The sequence below is a fragment of the Vigna angularis genome, chromosome 11 (genome assembly GCF_016808095.1).
Source record: "Vigna angularis cultivar LongXiaoDou No.4 chromosome 11, ASM1680809v1, whole genome shotgun sequence".
Taxonomy (NCBI): domain Eukaryota; kingdom Viridiplantae; phylum Streptophyta; class Magnoliopsida; order Fabales; family Fabaceae; genus Vigna; species Vigna angularis.
Genome location: NC_068980.1, coordinates 2,272,533 through 2,294,120, shown reverse-complemented (window position 1 = coordinate 2,294,120; position 21,588 = coordinate 2,272,533). Strand labels below are relative to the sequence as shown.

Here is a 21,588-nt window from a genome sequence, read left to right as displayed (position 1 = left end):
TGAAAGATAGCAGTTAATAGCAATGAATGTAAGTTTCCCGTGCTTGTTGAGAAAGGGTGAAACAGCATCTGAAGAAGGCATTTAATGAGGAAACGAAGGTGAAGGTTTGGGAAGAATCTGACCGTTGGATTTCGCTACCTCTGCAAACTTATCCACCACTTTTATAACAAGCCAGCTCACTCACCGGCACCACCAATAAAGCTCCATATTTAATATTCTACCAAATATACGAAAATTCTCTCTCTCCATTCATGCTCTTCTTTTCTTTTCATTGCTTCTTTAATTTTACTTAATTACCATCATGAAAATCATTTAGAAATTTCACAGATATCATAATATGAATTTAAACATTGGCGTTAAAATTACTGATTTAGTAAATTTAGAAATAACAAGCATATTTTAGGTATGACCGGATGATCAACGTAAAAGAACGTTGAAGGTCAGTCATTTTCTATTCTAAACTTTTGCAAATCGATCAGTTTCTCAATAAACTGACACATAAGGCTATTATTAGACATTAACATTACAAAATTCACATGTTTACAAGTAAAATGTATCTAACAATTTTTGAGTCTTTTGAATTATAATTAGATTACTTTTTGTTAAAAATTTATTTTAAAATCTATAAATACAACGATAAAGTAAAAAGTTGCATTCATTGTAAATTCAAAACTTTAATATAATAACGGATTAAATACATACAAATGATTTGAGATTGGAGTATATATTCACCTATTCAGCTTGGAATTTAAAGGCAAAAAACTAAAAATAATTATATACCAAAATCCTAAAACGACAATTAATGAATGGAAAGAAAAATATGCAAAGAAAAATATTTTCTTAACAATTTTTTTACAATTGTGATTGCTTCATTTCAAATACACATACATTAAAACAATGACTGTTAATATATAATGGTACTGTGATTCTCTGTATTATCCGGAACATACATATATATATATATATATATATATATATATATATATATATATATATATATATATATATATATGAACCTTGGTTTTCCTCCAAAATGTGTCTCCCGCGCATACTTTGAAGAGAAAAATTTATTAAGGTGATGATTGCCTGTGTTATTGGTGGGTGGTTCTGTTTATCAGTTGACTGGTAATAGATCAAGAAAAAAGGAGCCGAAGAGGAACAATGAATGACCCATTATTTTAGTTTATCTACTTCCAGCGTTTCAAATAATTAATTAGGAGATTGATTTGGCTGTACTTGCTATTAAAAACATTTAAACAGAAATAAGAAGATCAATAATCTCAGTGCTGCAGAATCGTACCCACTACAGCTGCTAGATGCAACCAGACACCTACGTAGTATTTATCCCCCAAACAATTATGCACAAATTAACAACAGGAAAATTATACACTACAAAACACACCTACAACTTGCCAAACTCTGTGCAACTCATGTATATCATTAATAAATGCAAATATATACAATAATCATTCCTTTATAGCTATGTGGTTGATATTGTTGATACAATTAATTATCAATAAACTGATATAAGAAATATAAAGTATTTTCTTTTAATAAATTTAAATCTAAGTTGCACATGTTAAGTATAAATAAGAAAATTTAACATTTAATAAAAAAGAAATTCATAAATTCATTTTTTTAGATTTTAAATTAAAAGTTATGCAAATTTGGTTCAATTTTATTGTTATTAAATCTCTTTTAATTTTAAAAGACTCGTCAAAGTTAGAATATTTACTAAGATAATAAATTTGTGAATTTATATATATATATAAATTTTTTTGAGTCAATTTTATAAAATTTATTTAGACACATCTTTAAATAATATAATATTATAGATTCAATGGAGATAATATATATATATATATATATATATATATATATATATATATATATATATATATATATATATATATTGAGTTAGATTTAAAGTTTAATTTTTCTTTAACACGGTGTATTTATTATTTATTCGATTTACGGTGATTTTTCATATTTATGAATCCTTTTCTTTGTTTCTTCTTTACCACGTTATGTGTCTGCTTTAGTTATATAAGTTGGAGCAGCAAACAATGATGGCCGTGTATATGTTTACTTTTATCTAGAAGAAATGTGAATTCATCTGAAAACATGGAGTGTGGATGGATGTTTCTGATCCATACAACATACATTGCATGTTGACATTACTTGAAGATTTACAACATTCCATAAGCACAAAGATGGAAAAGTGTTGATGATTCATGGTGCATTAGTTCCATTTATCACAAGGCATGGTCATGAAATAGGAGTTGAATACATTGGTTCAAATTGATCTTGAGAATTATTAACATGCACATGCTACATGCAAGTAGACATGAAAAGTTGAAATACGAAAAAAGAAAAAGTAGCAGTTATTACTAGGAAAGTAGTTGAATCAAAGTAGAATTATGCCATTCACGACCTCTTCTCAGAAATGTAAATTAAGTATGTTATCCCAACCCCTTCTGCAAACTATCATGTCTGTCACATTTCTATATTTAACTTCTGAGATAATATATATATATATATATATATATATATATATATATATATATATATATATATATATATATATATATATATATATATATATATAATATTGAAGTTAGAAGTTTAACAACTTTCTTAAAATGTATAAAAAAAATAGGGAATTTCCTTTGGGGTGTCTAAAAGAAGACGGTATTTTCTTTAACAGTTATTTATAATTGTTAAGAAAGATTTTTGTTTAGTGTTATCAAAACTCATATGACTAATTAGGAAAATTGTTTATAACTATTCATAAGTTATTAAGGTACAGTGTATATGAAAAATGAAAAATTGTATTTGCTTTTCCATTTTGAAAATATCATAGATATTTATACGATAACCACTAACCAAATAAAAAATTAATTAGTTATTTATTCATACACATATACTGTTTCCTTTGTATTTTATGATCTTCCTTCAATAAATTGAAGGACATGGTATTGCACTTATACCCTACATGATTTTTAAATCAACTTTCTAATTATTTATGTTGCACACGCTACGTATATAAAGATGTAAAAATAGGTTTTAAATATTGGTCAAGCTTATTCCGACTATAGGTTAAACGAATTCAGGTCAAATTGAAGCAACCTTATTTAATTTGTAGGTCAACGAATTCAGGTCAAATTAAAGGTAGGTTGATAATTAACTCACCATCAATAATTTTTTATAACTTTTTTTGTTATAGTTATTTAATACTTTTAATGATTTAAACCCGTCCCTGGTCCTAATTTTTGTATGAAAATTTCAGTTGGGTCATCATTTTTTCAACTGTCTCAATTGGGTCATATTTTTTTGTAAAAATGAACACATTTTACCCTAACCGTTTTTCTTTTTAAAATTAAGATTTTTTTTACGTGGCTCATCCAAATCTGGTCAGATTCCCTTCACCACCCACTTCACTGGACTCACTCTCCCATGAACCTCGTTGGCGGAGCTTCGTCGACGCAAGTCATTAGCAGACATACCATTGATTGGGTAATTAAAAAGATAAAAATCATTGAGCGAGTCCTCTTCGTCGCGCCTTCATCGTCGATCGTTGCCGCTATGCCGCACCGAACGATCGCTACCGCTATGCCGCACGGAACGATCACTGCCACCATTTGTGAGAGAATTAAATCTGTCATGGTTGAGCAGTGCACCGAAGGAGAAGAAGAGCAGAAACAGAACGCGAAAACCAAAAATGGCGAGACCTGATGTGCGAACTGTCACTGCCTGTGCCTTCACGACCTGAACCAAGAAGAAGAAAAAACCAGAAAATTGGATTTTCCTTAGGGTTCAGGAGCATTAGGGTTTCAAATTGGGAATTTTCCCAATTTAGATTTCAGATTTTAATTAGGGTTCTTAAAAGAGATTTTCTGGAGGATTAAATTCCAGAAACATAATTTGGATTTTAATTTCCAATTTTATCATAAACGTTAAGTTTCCCGAATTGGATTTATCATTAATGCTAATTGGTTTGGGTTTCATATCCTGGAGAACCAATTCGATCCACCAAGAAATCAAAAACAAAAGAGCATCATCTTCCTTCCTTCATTCATTCATCATTCGTCCCTGCATTTTTCTCCTAACAAAGCTGTCTGAAAAGCCTAGGTGAAAGGAGAGGGTCCAACACCACCAACAAGGGAAATTTTTTTGGGATATAATACAGGTCACTGGAACAACAATATTTTTGGTAAGTGTTGGAGGAGGGGTCGTGGGAAGTAGCCGCTATGTTTGTGGAGTTTATTGATTAGGGATGGGAGGGAGAAGAGATGCGAGAGAGGTTGCGGAGGTTAGGGTCGGAGGCGAAGACGGTGTGGGACTTGGCTTCGAGGTCAAGAAGCGTGTCAATGGTAGTGCTGGGTGTGAAGGGCTTTGGAAGCTTCTTTGACACCTTCAATTTTGATAAGCCATATCATGATTCTTTAATTTAAATAAAATTTCTACATAATCAAACAATATATATGTCAGCATAAACACGTCAGCTATATTTAACGCCGTTAGAAAGTACTTAACGGTTAGGGTAAAATGTATTCATTTTTACAAAAAATATGACCCAATTCAGACAGTTGAAAAAATGATGACCCAACTGATATTTTCATACAGAAATTAGAACCAAGGGAGGGTTTAAACCTACTTTTAATTATATAAGTTGATATATAGTTTGACTTTTTTTTATATTAATATGTGATTGAATAATGTTTTAATATTTAATTTATTTATTTGTTAATTTGTTAAGTTAACACTTTAATTTCAACTACTATTTAATAAGATAGATGAATATTTATCGTTTTAGTGTTAAAAATGAATCAAACCAATTTATAGTAGGTAAAATTGAATTACAAAATGTACCACTTAACAAAAAGTAAAATAGATTGAATTAATTGATTTTTAATTTATCCTGTACTTAAAATAGACGACTCACCTTGATATCTCTAACCAATATATACTAAATAAAAAAATATATTATATATATTCTCACTTTAGTTATTTATTTAATATTTTAACACACATGAAAATTTTACATTCATTTAACACTATTTATTATTATTATTATTATTTTAAATACAAAAATTTATTTTTTATGATTATTTTATTTATATATTATATGTCAAAATGAATATATATAAAAGTGTCTCATCTTATTATTATTCTATTATTATACTTTCCATCCATATTTAGCAAAGAAGAATAAGGTAGGAGATCTTATTTTGATCACTTTACTCTTTTTGGTTAAAACTTAGTAATTGATTTGATTTGAGAGGTAATATGTCATCATATCCTTGCCACTTTTTTTATTGTATAAGTGTGAAAAATTAAACATCTTTGCAAAGATTTGTGAATGTGATGTTTTTATTTATTTGCAGTCTCCCATGTCGCAATCCTTAACGCAACACTGAATGAAATTTATGGTGTTCACGTTCCTTGCACAAAGTCCACAAATTCAACATAAAAACCACTAAGGCTTGAAACACAGCTATATATAGTAATCTATGACCAAACAACAAAAACATACACATACTATGTCATATGCATTATCAAATACGTTATCTTAAGTTCGACCAAATAATAACAATTGTATTAAAAAAAATTAAGGATCTATAATTTTTTTTGTTTAACAATTATGTATGGTTAGTTATATAAAGATTAATAAATTGTTTCTAGAAGAACATTACATACGTCCCCATACAACAACTCTTAACCTAATAACACGAAATAATTAAAATTTAAGTACTTTTCTATATCTTAGCAGATTGGTCTTAGTTTACGAATCTTTGTGGTGAAAATTTTCATTTTTGATAAATGTAATCAACAATATATATTATGAAATAATAATGTGGAAAACATTTTGACATTGTTGATAGTATACTATATTTTTAGATTGTACAATTTAAAATATACTTCTGAATTATACAATTCACAATACTTTATTGAATTTGAGTTTCATAATTTACCATATATTTGTGAATTATTCCATTCAAAATGTTTTTTATTCGTGTACAATTAAAAAAAAATTATTATAAAAAATGAAGAAAGAAAACATTGAACCGTAAAAGTCATCATTTTAAGACCATGATACTTTTAACACGCTATAAATTTTTACACCCACCTTATATCCATTATTTTAATCTTCATTCTCTAAGTTTCATTTTCTATCATTTTGTCAATGTTGGTTTCTTACTCTTAATTGTGATGGGTTCATAGTGACCAACATTACAATTATTTGGGTAGGAAGATAACATTCCAACATTATTATTTAAAACTATAATTCATTTTATGATTTTAATTCATATATTTTGTATACAGATACTTTGCTCTTACATAACTAAATTAAGAATGTCTATATCCAAAAATGTCTGCACAATCTTCAATCTTTAAATTAATGATTTGATAACAATATTAATTTAATTTCACAAAAATTAATTTGTGAAGTAATGTTTACCTTTATTTATATATTTTAAATTTTTATGTTTAAACTTTTATCTTTAATAAATGTGAGATTTATAATAAAAATAATCTTGGTTGTTTGATTAATATTTAAAAGCAAATATTGACTTCGTAAATATACTAAAAAATGTATGTGGTGTTGTTTTTTTAGATTTTGACATTTTATGGAAATAATGTGAAAAAACATGTTGACATTGTTGATAGTGTGATACATTTTTAGATTGCAAAATTTAAAATACATTTTTATAATTCAAAATACGTTGTTGAATTTCAGTTGCACAATTTATAATATTTTTATGAATTATACAATTTAAAATATTATTTATTCATGCATGATTAAAAAAAATTATACCTATCAAAATGAAGAGAAAATATATAAACCATTAGAAGTAATACTTTAAGGAACTATGATATTTTGACATAATAATTTTTTTTACTTATCTTACATCCATTATTTTATTTCTCATTATAAATTTCATTTCTTATTATTGTGATTTCACAATGACTAAATGATATTTTAATCCTAAAAATGAGAATTAAAGTGAAATATTTTGATGTACAATATTGATAACACAATAAATCCAACAAACAACAATTCTTATTAAGATAAACCATGTTTGAATGTAGGTTATTTAAATTACAAATTAATATATGTGAGTTTTTCAAATTTAATATTTAATATTTAATATAAAAAATGTGTGTATAATCTTATTAATGATTTTTTATAATAGATTATAATTTGACACAGTCTATTATTAAATTTCAATAAAAATCAATAATATAACAAATAGATTTGAAATTTTAAGTATATTCTTTAATTGAAAATCAATAAAATTTGTTAAGATGACAACATTTTTCTTGAGTCAAATACAAATCAGTTTCAGAAAAAGAATTCAAACAAACTGTTTTTAATCTTTATAAAAATGATTTTATTCGTTCAAAAATTTGTTTTTTATAGTTTAAATGATTTGTTTCTAAAATATATTTATGAGTTCTACGGCTTTGGCGGTTTATCCAAACATGTTTGGACTTAGATTTAATTTCAAATTTATTTAAATATATTGAAAAAGGTGATTATTTGTAAATTATTTTTTATCTTTGTCTATAGACTATATTGAACTTGATGACAGATGCAAACAAATTCCTATGTTGGTCTGAACGGTGCTTTTTGTTTTGCCTAGTATTAGTTAAACCTGCAAAACAGATGTATTAGGTTTTATTTTTCTAAATCTTTTTATTAAATCCTTGAAAATTTGCTGATAAATGGGTCAGTTTATTGATTAAAAATAATAATACACAAAAAAGTATCCTCTTAAATAGAATATATTAAATTGGAAGAAATATGTATTTTGCTTTCATGTTTAAGCTAAAGTCTACCAAATTGAATATATTATGTTACTTACTATTGTAATTAAAATATATCACGATAGCAATATAATTCAAATCTTTGAAATTAAAAATCAAGGTTCTAGACAGAAATATTTACCCAACTTTAGATATTTCAAAAAGTACAAAAAAAAAACTAAAGTTAATATTTCAAAGGTTATAAATTAAAACAAAAAAGCTGATAATTTTCTAGAGATTAAAAACACTATTAACTGGTAACCTTATAACTTATAAGTATAGTTCCTGTATCACTATATATAAAACATTTATTATTAAGAAATTGTATAATAAATAACAATTATTTTAAAATAATTTCTTAGAGTATAATTTGTCGAACAAGACATGTCAAGAACACACATAAAATAAACCCAACCAAAGTGTTCTTAGTTCTACCACGTTTTTTCTTTTCAGACAACTACCTCAAAGTATTCTCTGCTTTTATGGACTAAATTGCCCCTCCATTGAAGCAAAAGCAAGCTCAAGTTGCAATTGCGTGCTTCTGCTTCCACAATCCTTCAATTCAGCTTTTCATTTGCATGCGCAGTTGGATATCTCTAGGGTTTGGTGGTCACGGATCAAATAAGCTGAGGCTAAGGTCAGTCGAAAAGTTTCGAATTTCTTGCCCCAATCAAATAATCCATTTACTCTCCATTTCTTTTGGCGATTCCTGAGTCGAGGGTCGTTGTAAATTTCTCATATTGACTGCGGATTCTATTAAATATCGAATTGGGGGCACCCTGCACTCTATGGGGGTGTCCGATAATTTTGTCTATCTGAAATTTTTGGGATTGGGCTACTGTTTTACAATTCACAACTGCAATGTCACTGTTTGGAAGTGAAAATTGTGTTTATGCCCTGAACCTTTTCTAGCGTTCATAAGCATAGTTGCCGGAGATGATTTGTGGTAATGCAGCATAATGTGTATATATTGCTCCAATTGTGGTTGGAATCGGGAGAAGAATATGGTGTTTTATGAATTGTTGACTAGTGAGTGGGTGAAGTAATAGTACCGTGGAAGTCTGTGACATGTATACCTGATTAAGGGAAGGAGGAGAAGTATTTATATTTTCTTTTTCTTTGAGTACTTTAGTGATCAACCTGAACAGATGAATTATTGATTCTTGTATGGCATTGGCATATGCTTCAGATTTGTAATTTTGAAAATTTGAAATTATTAATCTGCATAAAGTTAGTATTCCAACAAAAGGGTTGCCATAAACTTGTGATTTTCCTTCCAGTTTTGGCAGGTGAAGAGAATGATCCTCGCAAAGCAGTACCGATGCATACATTCAGCTAGCTGTCAATGCACTAAAGGACATTTAACTGAAGATGTGATATTCTTAGTATTTTATCATTTGAATTGGAATCCAAAGCTAATTGCTGCTCTGTCATGTGCATGCAAATGGTTTGATGATTTTGCCAAACGAGTTCTGTGGAAAGAGTTTTGTCGAACAAGAGCTCCAAAAATGATGCTTGATCTGCAGTCTAGCGGGAGTCACAGTGTTGATGGGAACTGGAGAGCCCTAGGGAAGCTGCTTATCTACTGTGCAGGAAGCAAAAAAGGTGGTTTGTTCACCAACATTCACATTCCTGGTCATTTTGTTTATCAGACACGGTTTTCTAGAACATCTGGAAGGAGCTTTCTCTTGCCACAATGCAGAACTGATGTTTTGTATGTATCTGATCCTTGCGAGCATCTGGACCAAGGTGAAGAGGGCGACATAGGGTTCTTCCGAGGAGTTTTTAAGTCATTTTCAGCTTCAAAGGTCAAGAAAATGCTTATCAAGAAAAGTGCCAAGTTCCATCCAACAGAAGTCTGTCCTTATTGTAAAGCAAAGTTGTGGAACATGCTGCAAGCCAATATGATTCCTCAAAGTGCTAGTTGCAGGTTGGGTTCCTATGAAGATTGTGTCGAGTATTATGTATGCCTAAATGGTCACATGCTTGGCTTCTGCACCCTGTTACCATTGTCTGATTCTGAAGAAGCATCTGAGTTGGTGTAATATAAATCATTCTCTGCTATTTTCTTGTATCTGTAAAACACAACTTTCTCTCCTGTTTATGTTTTCTTTTTTTATTTCAATATAAAATGAAAATTGAGGCTGGAAAGTTATTTGTGCATACAAGGGTAATTTTTCTGTCACTTTCTATAATTCAGAGACCATCATTCATCAAGGATCAAAGTGGTCTCAACCAAACATTTGGGGAACAAAATTAACATTTACATGATATCTTTATATTATTGTTTTGAATGATTTTTCAATGATTTCAAATAAAATACTTTATTTCATTACCTTAATTATTACAATTAAGTCATATCCTCTATGTAAAATAGTCTCCAAATGTTCATTTTATCTTCCACTTAAAATCTAAATCATAAATCTTTAGATTTTTGTTCCTTGAAATCCCTATTCTCACTTATCATAAATGTTTCCAAAGTATATTAAAATTTCACCGATTCGTTCAAATGATTTCATATAGCTCAAATCATATGGTAAAATCTCAAGTATTTGAAAATAAAATAAAAATTTAAGAGTTGGGAAACTAACTTTTAATTATCAGACAATAAAAATTACACATTAGTCATGACTAATAAATTAAAAGTACCATTAAACCTAACAATTAAGAGTTAAAAAATTCCAGATGACATTTCCTAGTATTGTGTATTATCCAGTTTCGTCTAAGCTGATAAATCATGGAGTGTGATCCATCACTTTTTTTTTATGTCATGGCTGTAAGTCAAAAAGTATTTTTTTAATATTTCTATTTAGACATGTGTAGACAATCGTTTCCATAATTGTTTGTATATATAAAAGTTGATTTATATATTATTTAATTTAACTCTTTTGTATTATTTCCTAAGTAAATTTTTACTTTTAATTTGTATAAATTAATTTAATTTTCTCTCTCGTATTTTAATCTTCCAAAAATAACTTGGTGAAGAAATTTTTCAAAACAAACTATTAATCAAGTTACTCTTTACTTTCAAACTCTAATAACAAAATTATGCTTTCAAATCCGATCAAATGTATCAAACTAAAAGAAGGTTGCAAAATTAGTAAACTATCAACTATTCACAAGTTATATATCTAGTTTACTATCAAATAACTATCGAGTAACCAATGGCTCGTTGAAATATCAATTTGCTTGAAATAAACATGAACAATTTGAGTATTCAAAAAGTTATTTTGTACCTTATTTAAGTTTATAGTCTAGACATGTTTACAAATTACAGTTTAACTTTTAGCCCGACAAGTACTTGTTAACCACATGATTTTGTTGTCATTATTTGTTCAGGCATAAAAAATAATCCTGAAATTTTTTACAATACAAGACTGTGTCTAGTATGCCGAACCCAAACAAGCTGATAGAAAGCAGTCACTACATTAAACATCGTATTGCATGATAACCAATTTGGCAGAAAAATGATCTTACATACAGTTGCATCAGTCAAAATCTTAAAAATCTAATATAAACACACGACTCCAACATTAAACTTTCAGAAAGATACACTCAGACCACATTCAACTCTTACACTCAAGATTGAATGCACTGCCAGTATGAAAAAATTCACAACCTAACTTCCCATATTAACTAAAGAACCTAACTGGAAGAGACTTGTATTTCAACGTGAGCCTCGTAACAAACAGTCCCCATGTGCGGCACTTGCACAAAAATCATACCTTTTAATGTCTTTAAAAATGATCACAAGTCATAAATCTGTGAACAGGGAAAAACTCTGCAGACCCTACCACCCTTCAACAGGATAGTTTGCTTTTCAGTTAGATAACTACCTTTACCTACTCTTCTTTTAATGGACTGATAGACTCGGTTGAGTCAGTTCGATTACCCAAAGAAGTCAGACGAGAAGAAGAACTCGATGATGTAACTCTACCAGAAGGAACAGGCCTCTCATAGCGTTTTGATGAATTTCCACTATGGTCACCGGCTGCAGCATTCTGTGCCTCCTCTGCTAGTTTTCTCACAAGGTTCATGATAACTGGAATAAACTTGCTAGACAAGGAGATGATTCCTGGAAGCTGAAAAAAAAAGAAAACATTAGGATACAATACACATCCTATAAAACACAAGCTACTATGGTATGCTCTACTGTATCTATCACACCAGGTTTGGTAAAAGTGCGAAAGACGAGAGACTTAAATCATATGGCAAACACCAGGTTTAATAAGTAAATGCAAGTAATCAAGCATGTACGGGCATGTCCAATGAGTTGACTAACCTCTTCTCTAAAACTAATGTTAGGGGAAGCCCAGAAATGTTACATATCTTACATGAAAAAAAATCAAGATCATATTTTATATCCAGTAAAATGAATCTTTTACAATCTTTCGTGAAGATGAACTACACCTTCCCTGAAATTACTCCGACAGCTGAACCCAATATAGTAGGTAACGGTTCGTTGGCTGAACTAGATACTAATTGTTACAGCTCATAACCAAACTTAATAAACAGGATAGAAAGATCTAACAACTATCATAAATCTAAGAATGAACAACAAATCACAAAAGGTACTCACAGCTCCATTTTGAAATTCTCCCGCAACGTCAAGCTGCACCCATAGGGATTTCATGAGAAGATAGCCAACAAAGATGACACCTATATACAAGGGATTTCTGCCATACAGAAAAGCAAACTTGGGTGAAATCAATTAAACTAAATAGTTGGATAAAAGTTAAGAAATTTCTGTAGGTATGTTCTTGAAAATGGCCATTTAATAGTTGATGTAAAACACAAATTATGGAGGTTATTCTGGTACACTTCCTCTTTGTGTGGGTGCAGTCACCCCTTGACAATTTATCGTTAATGAGTACCGGTAGCTTCATAAATACAAAGGGTGTTGAAGTAAGTTCTCAAAACCGTTAACTCATTTTGTACTATTCAACTGCTAGGCAGTATAAGTAACAATAATGTGGGCTCTTTTTTGTATTTTATGAATGCTAAATGTGTCTAGCGAGTTAGCAGCACTTCCACACATGCCATTCCCGAGGGTTTTGGGACAAGTAAAGAGGGCAAAGCTCTTTGGAAGATTGCAATATATGTTGTTGATTGATCACAAGGTTGGAAAGCAGTAAGAGAATTTTCAAGCATGTTGTAGTTAGTTTGTTATGAGGTAAACTGGTCTTCTGGCTTCCTTATGGGGCTCAACCTAATAGTTATTTCAGTGAGTTTAATTAGGGTACATGCAAAAACATCCTAGAACAGAGAAGTTAGATGGAGATTAAGAGCGAACAAAAACAGAGATTTATTTTCTTTCAAAGGAAGAAGTCAGAAAGATATCAAATAGGTAAAGTTAGCATCCACCTTAAAATTGTCATAAATTCATTAAATCCAAGAATAAGCAGAGCAACAATTGCCCATGGTGGAGGTAACCAATTGTTGCTACGATTGTTGGCTTCCTGAAATTGAAAAGAAATTTCATCATCAATTTGTTAGTAAAACGTTTGATCAGTCAACCAAACAATATGGTCCCATAATATTCATCCATAATGTTTATCAAACCAATTATGTCCCCTAGTTAGCAAGTAACAATATAACCTTTACACACGGACCTAAACAAGACCATAAAAGACCAGTCTTTTGGGTATAAATATAAGCAACCCGGGGGAATCCCAACATGCAGATAGAGACTGTTTTCAGGATTTAAATCCATGACCTCTAGGTCATAACACAACAACTTTACCCTCAACTGCAAGCAGCATAAAAGTGTAGCCTAGCTCCATTTCTTTCACACACGAAAACTAGTTGACTTATTCTACTGCTTTAAAATAGATATTAACGAAAATAAATTCATAGCATTTGTATTTCTAATAATTTTTCTTTAATATGTTTCCGATGAATAGAAGAACCTTGAAAATCATAAAAAGAATGGAGAGAATTTTATGCCTGTGCAGCAATGGCCTGAGAGACAGTATATTCTGTCTCTGTCTTGAATTGCTTCCACAATGATTTGCACTGGACAGGTGTGATCAATGTTTTAGAGGTTGGAACCTTCAAAGAAAATTAAATCACAACAAATGTTCAGTCACAAGGATAGAAAATATTCCCAAATCATTAGAACGTGCAAGATATCTAAACACCAACTTCTTTAGCCTAAAATACACAATAACCAATTCACAAGACAGCACTAAGTAATTTTCTATGCATTTTTATTTATGTTAGGAATGAAGGACCATGTAATATTAAACTTTAAGAGCAAATCCAGAGATAATATCAGAAATTATCTTACTAGAGATATGACTGTTGTAGTCCTTATAAGATTAGGACAACTTTTACTTCACAAAGTGGTTTTGTGGAGTTAATTCTAAGACTTTTAAGTGGATCAGAATCACACTCAAGTCCTGCTGATTATGTGAATACAAAAGTGAAGAGAAATAGCTCAAGTGGCAGGAAGTGAAGAATATAAGGAAATTATTGGGAGGAGGAGATTGTCTTTGTAAATGAATACGAAATAGATAACCAATACTAACAAATTAGTCCATTAATCATTAATAGGGAGGTTATAAATAGAGAGGGGAAGATTAACAGACAGGATTTTGAAGTTGTTGTGGGGATGGCGTCGGGTCTCTCAAACTACCTAGGTATTTGTTTATTCTATATCTTAAGTAAATTTCTATTATTCTTGTATTTTGTTTGCCGCTTCCTCGGATACCCAAGTGGTATTGATTTCTGTCCAGGAGTTGCGGACACACATTCACATAGGATAAAAAGGTGCCAATGGTGTCCAGTATCTACGAGAATGGAGGTAAGATTGGATTCAGTGCAGCGAGGACCAAGACATGCAAGAAACTTGGTTCAACTTGCAAGCTAGACTCAACAAATTGGAAGAAATGATGGAAAAGGTAATGTACGTGGTGTGTTATAGACTGTCGTATAGAGAGGATTGTCAGAATCCCTCAAGTGACGAGTGACTCAGGTCAATAGTTTCGTGCAATCTTTCGATTACAGATCAACTTCTGATCCAGTTTGTACCAGCTTGCCTTCTCACTTTCTGTTATTTCCATACACTCAGGCTCCACTAGTTCTGTTCTCACCCTGATACCAGATCAGGAGAAGAGAAATACCTGTTTATTATCTTCATAGATTGCATTTCTGATCTATCATTTATCAAATATGATGTAGCAAGAACAAAATTGCACCTGCTCCCAAGTGCTTGAAGCCAGTGGATCGAGTGTCGTGATGCTCTTATCTTTACCAGAATCGCTTGATGAATCTGCCAATGCGACTGTTAATGTTTTCTCTATATCATAAATATCATCAGCATCAGCCAAACGAAGTACAGCCATTACAGACAGCAACTTCAAGCACTGTAAACGAATAAATTTGGTTAAAAGGGTATCTCAATCTCAAAGGCAATAGAAACTCGGTAACAATATGTGAATCTTAATTATATATCATACTTCAGAGCGGGAAGACTTTGTGATGGCTCGAATATCTTCTTTACCCGTCCAAATACGAGGCATTGAATCAGAATCATGACTAAACAATGTCATAAACCTGCATTGAAATTTATGATAAGTGCCTCTAATGTAGAACTTAATAAGTCAACTTAGCATGAGGTTGATACCTGTCCTTCATACGGATTAGAACTCTGCTAGCCTCTTCCCTAGCCCTGGCTTCTATCACACCCTTTGCATAATCCTCTAAAGTCACAATCATGCTCTTTTTTGTTTCTTCATCCATATCATATCTGTCAAGTTCTGCAGAGAACCCAGAAACAGCTGATAGAGTCTCACGATTAAGAAGTTTCCTTATCGATGACCAAGTATCATTATTAGCTCCATCCAATAGAGTTTCAACAGGTGCAGATAATGCCTCCTTCAGTTTTTCCTGCAAGCGTACTACTATCAGCAAACTTCCTAGGAAGTCAGCCAATCTCGTATATAAACACAGCAAACTTCTACCAAGTATCACTAAGAAAAAAACTTCACATAAACTTTGACTGGCCATTATTAATTGGAAAAATAATGAGATAAATACATTGTACGAAACCATCAATTTGCCCTTTTTTCTCCCCGATAACTGTAGTGGAAACTCTCTTTTAGTTCTAATTTAAAATGGCCACCTACAAGATTTCAACCATTGGTCTATTTGGCCCAACACAAACATTGAGCTAAAATTCTCTCAAAATAAAGCATGAATGAACAATGTTAGACATGTACCTCATATGATGAAACTAGTTCTGATATCTTAGATGCACGGACAGATGAGACATGTGCATCAACATCACGCCGCAGCTTCTCCCTCACTTTAGATGTATCCCAGTCAGCTATTTCAATGACAACATCTACAAGAATAACATTTTGGTGTCAAATTGTAATTCACTGACATCCTTCATCATACTGAGGCATATATGACTCAATACCTGCACATCCTTCATCAAACTTAGCCATACAAGACTCCACGCATGTATTAGCAGCAGAAGAAAACGCTTCCCCTCCATTCAAAGCCTTGTCAAATGCTGCCTTGAACTTATCAAACGCTTTGGACCTTACATGTCCTAGCGCACTTTGGAATGCTGGTTGGACAAGCTAACCAATTGAAAAGGCATTAAGCGAAGCAGCATTTTAGATCTAAGAATTATGACTACGCTACGAAAACATTCAATAAAAATAAACACGACCAACAGTCCAGTATCTTAATTAGTTAGCCTTATTTCAATATCATTAATTTTGGTTTCTCGTTCTCTAATCACCATTTCATTTATGTTTACATGAAATTAATGATAACAAACCATGATTGTGCAAGAATGAACTTAAGAAGAATTACTTGCAACAGTTTTTCTTGGAGTTGCTTTTGTTTTGCCGTTCTGACACCTTCGTCAAAATAATTGGCTTCAGCATCATATCTAGGGCAAAAGAAAATATCTCAATTTGCTTCAAAAAAATAAAGTCATTTTCATATAATGTTTCAACATGCATGACAGGTCCCTGGAAGCTAAAGAAATAGTTAAAAAATAGTTATAGAGTTGTTAGGTGGTTTTAGTAGTAGGGCTCAGCTTTAATAGTTGAACAAGATTCATCCTGAATTTATACCTTTGGGGAATTATGAGTAGCTCAGTTGTAGAAAGGGAAGCCATTTTTAAAGGAAAGGCCAACAAGAGAAATCTCTTCTTTTCTGTTTGCATTTCATTCACCAATAATATATTCATTCTTTTTCTCTTTATCTCTTGTACTTCTCTTCAGTCTTGTTTGTAGCTTTGTAACAATGCAGCATAAATACAACAAACTTCTGAGATTTTATCTTGAACTGCATTTTATTTTTTAAGTTACCGTGTAACATCATAGCAATAAAACTGCCCTTGAATGTATAAAACCGTGAGGTAAGAAACAATAACACCATGAAGTGAATATTCATCCTCCTTCGACTACCTTGGGCAACAAAAATCATTCCTCGCTGATGACATCAGTCCATATTCTCTCAGTTTCTTTTTCTTGTTTAAAGATCTATTGCCGTCTTTAATTCTTTGTAATTAATATCTACTTCTAAGTAGTAATAATAATACTACTAATCTTAATAATAATAATAATAGTAATATGTATCCCAGTACGAAAGGGCTTCTCACTTCAAGAAAGTAAGAAAGAGGGTAGTTGTTTGCAGCATTTCTCTTGCGTATGGAAAGTGGTTGTTTCAGAAGTTGAATTCATAATCAATCCAATCACAAAGGACAACTTATAAAGAAAACCAAGGATTCAATCAAACAACAAAGCAAAGACTCTAATATTTCCAAACAGAAATAGTTTAGAGCTCCTTGATTTAGCAGAAAGCTTATAATATGGCATTTGCATGGAAGTCAATAAACGAGCCACAAAAAATGTCATACAATTAGCCCATACTCACTCTGAAAGACAAGCGGTAAGGAGTGAATTGAGATTTTTCCCAAAACCAGAAATAGGGCCAGATTGCACAGCCTCTTTCAATTCACACCAGTCCTGAGCAGTAATTATAAAGTAATTTCCATGGCATTAGTACTTAAGATTGTCAGGTGTTGGACAACTAAACAAAAAGAAATTGTAAATACCTTATTTGAAACAAGAAGGTCATATTTCTCATTAGCAATTTCTTCACATCGAACAGTAGCAACCATGACCTACAAGTGGTTAGATCATATATAATTAATAAAATCGACATACGTGTAAAACAAAAACAGTGGCACCATAACCTCTGCTTATCTACCTTGTGTGCGGGAAGGTCGAGATCCTTATTCTCCTTAATGATTTTCCAGATTTCCTGAGCACTAAAAGAAAAGCCAGAAGCAGGAACTACTCCACGCCGATCCCCTGCAAGGCCACCTGGAGCGATAGAATGCTGGAATCGTTTCCTCAAGCTGGCAACCTAAATTTTAAATAAATCAATAATAACATAAGCAAATGGATTAACTTTGTTTTACTCTATGAAAGCTAAACTAATACAATTCTATGTATATACAGTGAGCCACATCCGACACATTCTGATAACTAGTCATTCAATACCAACAACATCGAAATCAGAAGGAAGCTAGTGCACAATTCACACCTGTTCCTTAAATTGTTCTTCCTTTTCTTCGAAACTAGAAAGAGCAACAACTTCAACCTGGTCATTGGTATCCAAGTGCAAAGAATTACTATAAAAGTCCAATACAATTCTACTATGCATAAGCAAACATTATTAGTAAAGTTTACTGATTCAAAAAGGAATGATGATCTTACAATGAAAAAATCACTTAATGGGGTTTCCTTATGGGCCTCTGGTTTAGGAACAGAGTCCCATATCTGCCATGTAAAAAGTAGAGAAATCAAGGTGAACAAAAAATTTGGATACCTCTCTAATAACATCATATAAAAACGTGACACGACTGATTTACCTTCTGAATATCTTCTCGCAAAACAGGCTCTAAATTTTCAAGCGGTGTCTATGAAAGGAAAAGGTTAATCACATAGTAAATAAGGATATACAGACAATAAAAAAACATGAAATACTGGAAAATATTTAGAATTAGAAAAACAAGGTGTAGCTTTTTGCTTTGACACCTTTGTCTTGTCACGTATGACAAACAGCAATGTTGTTTTGCGTGGACTAAACAATCTCATCATGACCTGAAAGCAAATACTAGCATCCAATTAGATAAATAACAATTAACAACTCGCAAGATTGCAAATGCTGCCTGCAGTTAATCGGCTGTTGAATGATACCTGAAACACAGTTTTTAAAAGAGGCTTATTTGCAGCTTGTTCGCGGCCAATGTCATGGCACCACCTTCACAAATAGTAAAGTGGAGGAAAAATCAGTTGCAAGAGAAAGAAAATTTGACTTAAAGGAAACTAAAAGAAGACAGCAACTACACAGACTTGAAATTTTCTTGTACAAGTCTGTAGTAAATATGTCCAAGGAAGAAGAGACCAGAAAGAACTCACATGTTTATTAGCACAATATCAGAAATAGCCAAAGCAAATAAAGCACTCTGCTTTTCAAATGCAGTGTCATCCTGAGGGAAAGACAATTTCAGCATAATGGAGAAACAACCAAAGGCAGAAGTATAATCTCTCCTTGTCCTAATTTTTTCTAAGGAAATGCAGACCCAGAGGTCTAGAATAGTCAACTTTCTAACATGCATAAATGTAATAAATCTGATAGCTAATTGAATCCTCTCATTTAACATGGCCAAAAAATAAAATAAAATTAAGAGTACTGTAAATTATAATAAAAAAAAGGTACGGTGTACTATGTTTCACTGGAGATAAAAACACATCGACATGTGTGCAGTGAAGTTAATGATATAAAATAAAAATGCAAATGACAAAAGGCAACAGACTCTGAACCATGATCACAATGATCAAAGTAAGTTAAGGTGCAGCAAACACCTCTCCACGCTCTCTTCCATCTGTACCCTCCAAATCCATCACAAGTGTACAAGGCTCTATGCCAACACATTTAGCCATCCAAATTCCTTTGGTTGTTTGAGACCTGAAAACAAGTTCAGTTTACCACTTTGCTAAATGTGCAAGGTCTAAGAGATAGATGGGAGTTGTAAAAACATGCCTTCCTTTAAATGCATCCATCTCTCTGAAGTTGGTATTAAACAAAGAATTTAATAGTGTACTCTTGCCTGTTCAAACCAAACAAGACAATGGGTAAACATGGTTTCGCTAGGAATGGAATTCATCACCTCTTCGTATATTATAATGTATATATGCTTGAGATAACGAAGAATAGAAAATATACCACTACTTTGAGGACCCATTATAGAAACTACGGCATAGGAAAGCCCACATTCACCTAATTTAACTTCTTTCATGAAGTTTTCGATTCCGGCAACGTTGATTGTACCATCTCCGTCAAGAAGCTGAGTGGAACAACAATGGTCCTGGGATGCTGGATAATAAACACAGTTCAAGATTAATAATTTTGCCCTTCAAAACATGCTACGGAACAAATGGTCAGGATTACTAAAATCAAATCGATATTAAAGAATAACAAATTGATTAAAAAACTGAGAAGTATGCAAAAAGATCAGATGAAAACATTGTATTGTTCTCCCTTATAGCTGCAGGAATAGTTACTATTTGGTTGTAATTATAAATTAAAAAAGAAGTTTTTGATAAGTATATTTCAGAAAATGCATGAGAGATGTACCCATTTGCATGGATCGGGATTGGATTTGAAGAAGGGAAAAGTTAAGAGAAAGGGCAATCTCTCATCTTACAGAATCATTTACAATTTGGCTTGTTGTTCTTATAAACTATCTTCAAACTGTCTCTGCCTAATGCATTTGGGTCTTCTTGTTTCAGCCATACAACACAACACACAGATTTCATTTTTGTTTAACGGTGTCAAACATTTTTCCCTTTTTCTTGAAAAAATTCTTTTGTGGACAATTCTTTACAATCTTTTCTATTTTATGCATCTTTAAATTTGGAAAAAGTTTTGATTGAATAACCCTTCTTCTCTTATTCTTGTCACTTTCAACTTCTTTAATCTATTACATTAAACATAACTTAGGAGACAAATATCTTAAGTTTTCCCTAATTGATTGCCTCTCAATGTAAGAAAATTTGAAAATATTAATAAAATATATTAAATCTCGAAATTATTTTTAGATTAAATAATGTCAAAAACTTCATTTTTATAATATTGTTCTTCTACCTACATATTATTATTGTTTTTTTCATCCATATATGTTCTCTAAGTAAACAAAATTAATCCTACCTGTATTTTTTCAATGTTGGCTCGTAAAAGAAAACAATTACTCTTTCCATTATTATTTATAAACAATATAAAAATATATTTTTCTTAATCATAATAAATTTTAGTTATTTTTAGTTCATTTAATCCTTATCTTATCCTAATTTCAGATAATATTTTACTTTTGGTCATGCCATTATAATGTTTTTTTTTATGAGTTCCATTACTTTTTGTATGAGTTATTAATTTTTGTTTCATGATAAGGACATCTCGGTATTGTCAGAATATAAGTAACATGACATTTATGTAATTAACTAGTTTTTTTAATCATATGAAGATAATTTGATTTTTCCAATAATATATTGTGGGTTAGTTTTAAGGAATACAATTGTAATAGCCAATCAAATTCATAATGTTACGAGATTGTTTAAAAATTAAAACACATTTATTATGTCATAACTGAAATACTGTCTAAAAATTAAAACACATTTTTCTCGATAATGAAAAATATTTATATTATTTATTTATAAAATAAAACGAGGAGCATAAAAATTT

At 31.2% G+C, this 21,588-nt stretch overlaps 2 protein-coding genes across 3 annotated transcripts; one reads left to right on the top strand and one right to left on the bottom strand.

Annotated features, from left to right (window-relative positions):
• The first annotated feature begins 8,221 nt into the window (after nt 1-8,221).
• On the top strand, nt 8,222-9,963 carry LOC108333362 (EID1-like F-box protein 2). The gene is made up of 2 exons (XM_017568781.2): nt 8,222-8,449; nt 9,093-9,963. Exon 2 carries the CDS (start codon nt 9,111-9,113, stop codon nt 9,855-9,857), a length of 747 nt encoding a protein of 248 aa, XP_017424270.1. The 5' UTR covers nt 8,222-8,449; nt 9,093-9,110; the 3' UTR covers nt 9,858-9,963.
• Nucleotides 9,964-11,234: 1,271 nt separating this feature from the next.
• On the bottom strand, nt 11,235-20,660 carry LOC108333201 (protein ROOT HAIR DEFECTIVE 3 homolog 1). Of its 2 annotated transcripts, none has more exons than XM_017568575.2 (23): nt 20,485-20,660; nt 20,074-20,223; nt 19,891-19,957; nt 19,713-19,815; nt 19,266-19,336; nt 19,044-19,107; nt 18,882-18,947; nt 18,716-18,763; nt 18,561-18,623; nt 18,388-18,444; nt 18,049-18,207; nt 17,894-17,962; nt 17,713-17,804; nt 16,642-16,720; nt 16,238-16,403; nt 16,035-16,159; nt 15,440-15,702; nt 15,273-15,369; nt 15,012-15,179; nt 13,759-13,863; nt 13,177-13,271; nt 12,392-12,488; nt 11,235-11,894 (listed from the first exon to the last, which is right to left on the bottom strand). In XM_017568575.2, the coding sequence occupies exons 1-23, from the start codon at nt 20,492-20,494 to the stop codon at nt 11,655-11,657; spliced, it is 2,454 nt and encodes an 817-aa protein (XP_017424064.1). In that variant the 5' UTR covers nt 20,495-20,660; the 3' UTR covers nt 11,235-11,654. The 2 variants fall into 2 exon arrangements, with proteins under 2 accessions (XP_017424064.1, XP_017424066.1); XM_017568577.2 differs by having other exon boundaries at nt 20,555-20,660.
• Between the last annotated feature and the right edge of the window lie 928 nt (nt 20,661-21,588).

Coding starts and splice junctions, on each gene's coding strand:
- LOC108333201 (XM_017568575.2), bottom strand. Junction 13,272..13,758: donor CTCAGGCCATTGCTGCACAG/GCATAAAATTCT, acceptor TTTCAATTTCAG/GAAGCCAACAATCGTAGCAA. Junction 12,489..13,176: donor GAATTTATGACAATTTTAAG/GTGGATGCTAAC, acceptor TCTGTATGGCAG/AAATCCCTTGTATATAGGTG.
- LOC108333362 (XM_017568781.2), top strand. CDS start 9,111: ATGATCCTCGCAAAGCAGTACCGATGCATACATTCAGCTAGCTGTCAA.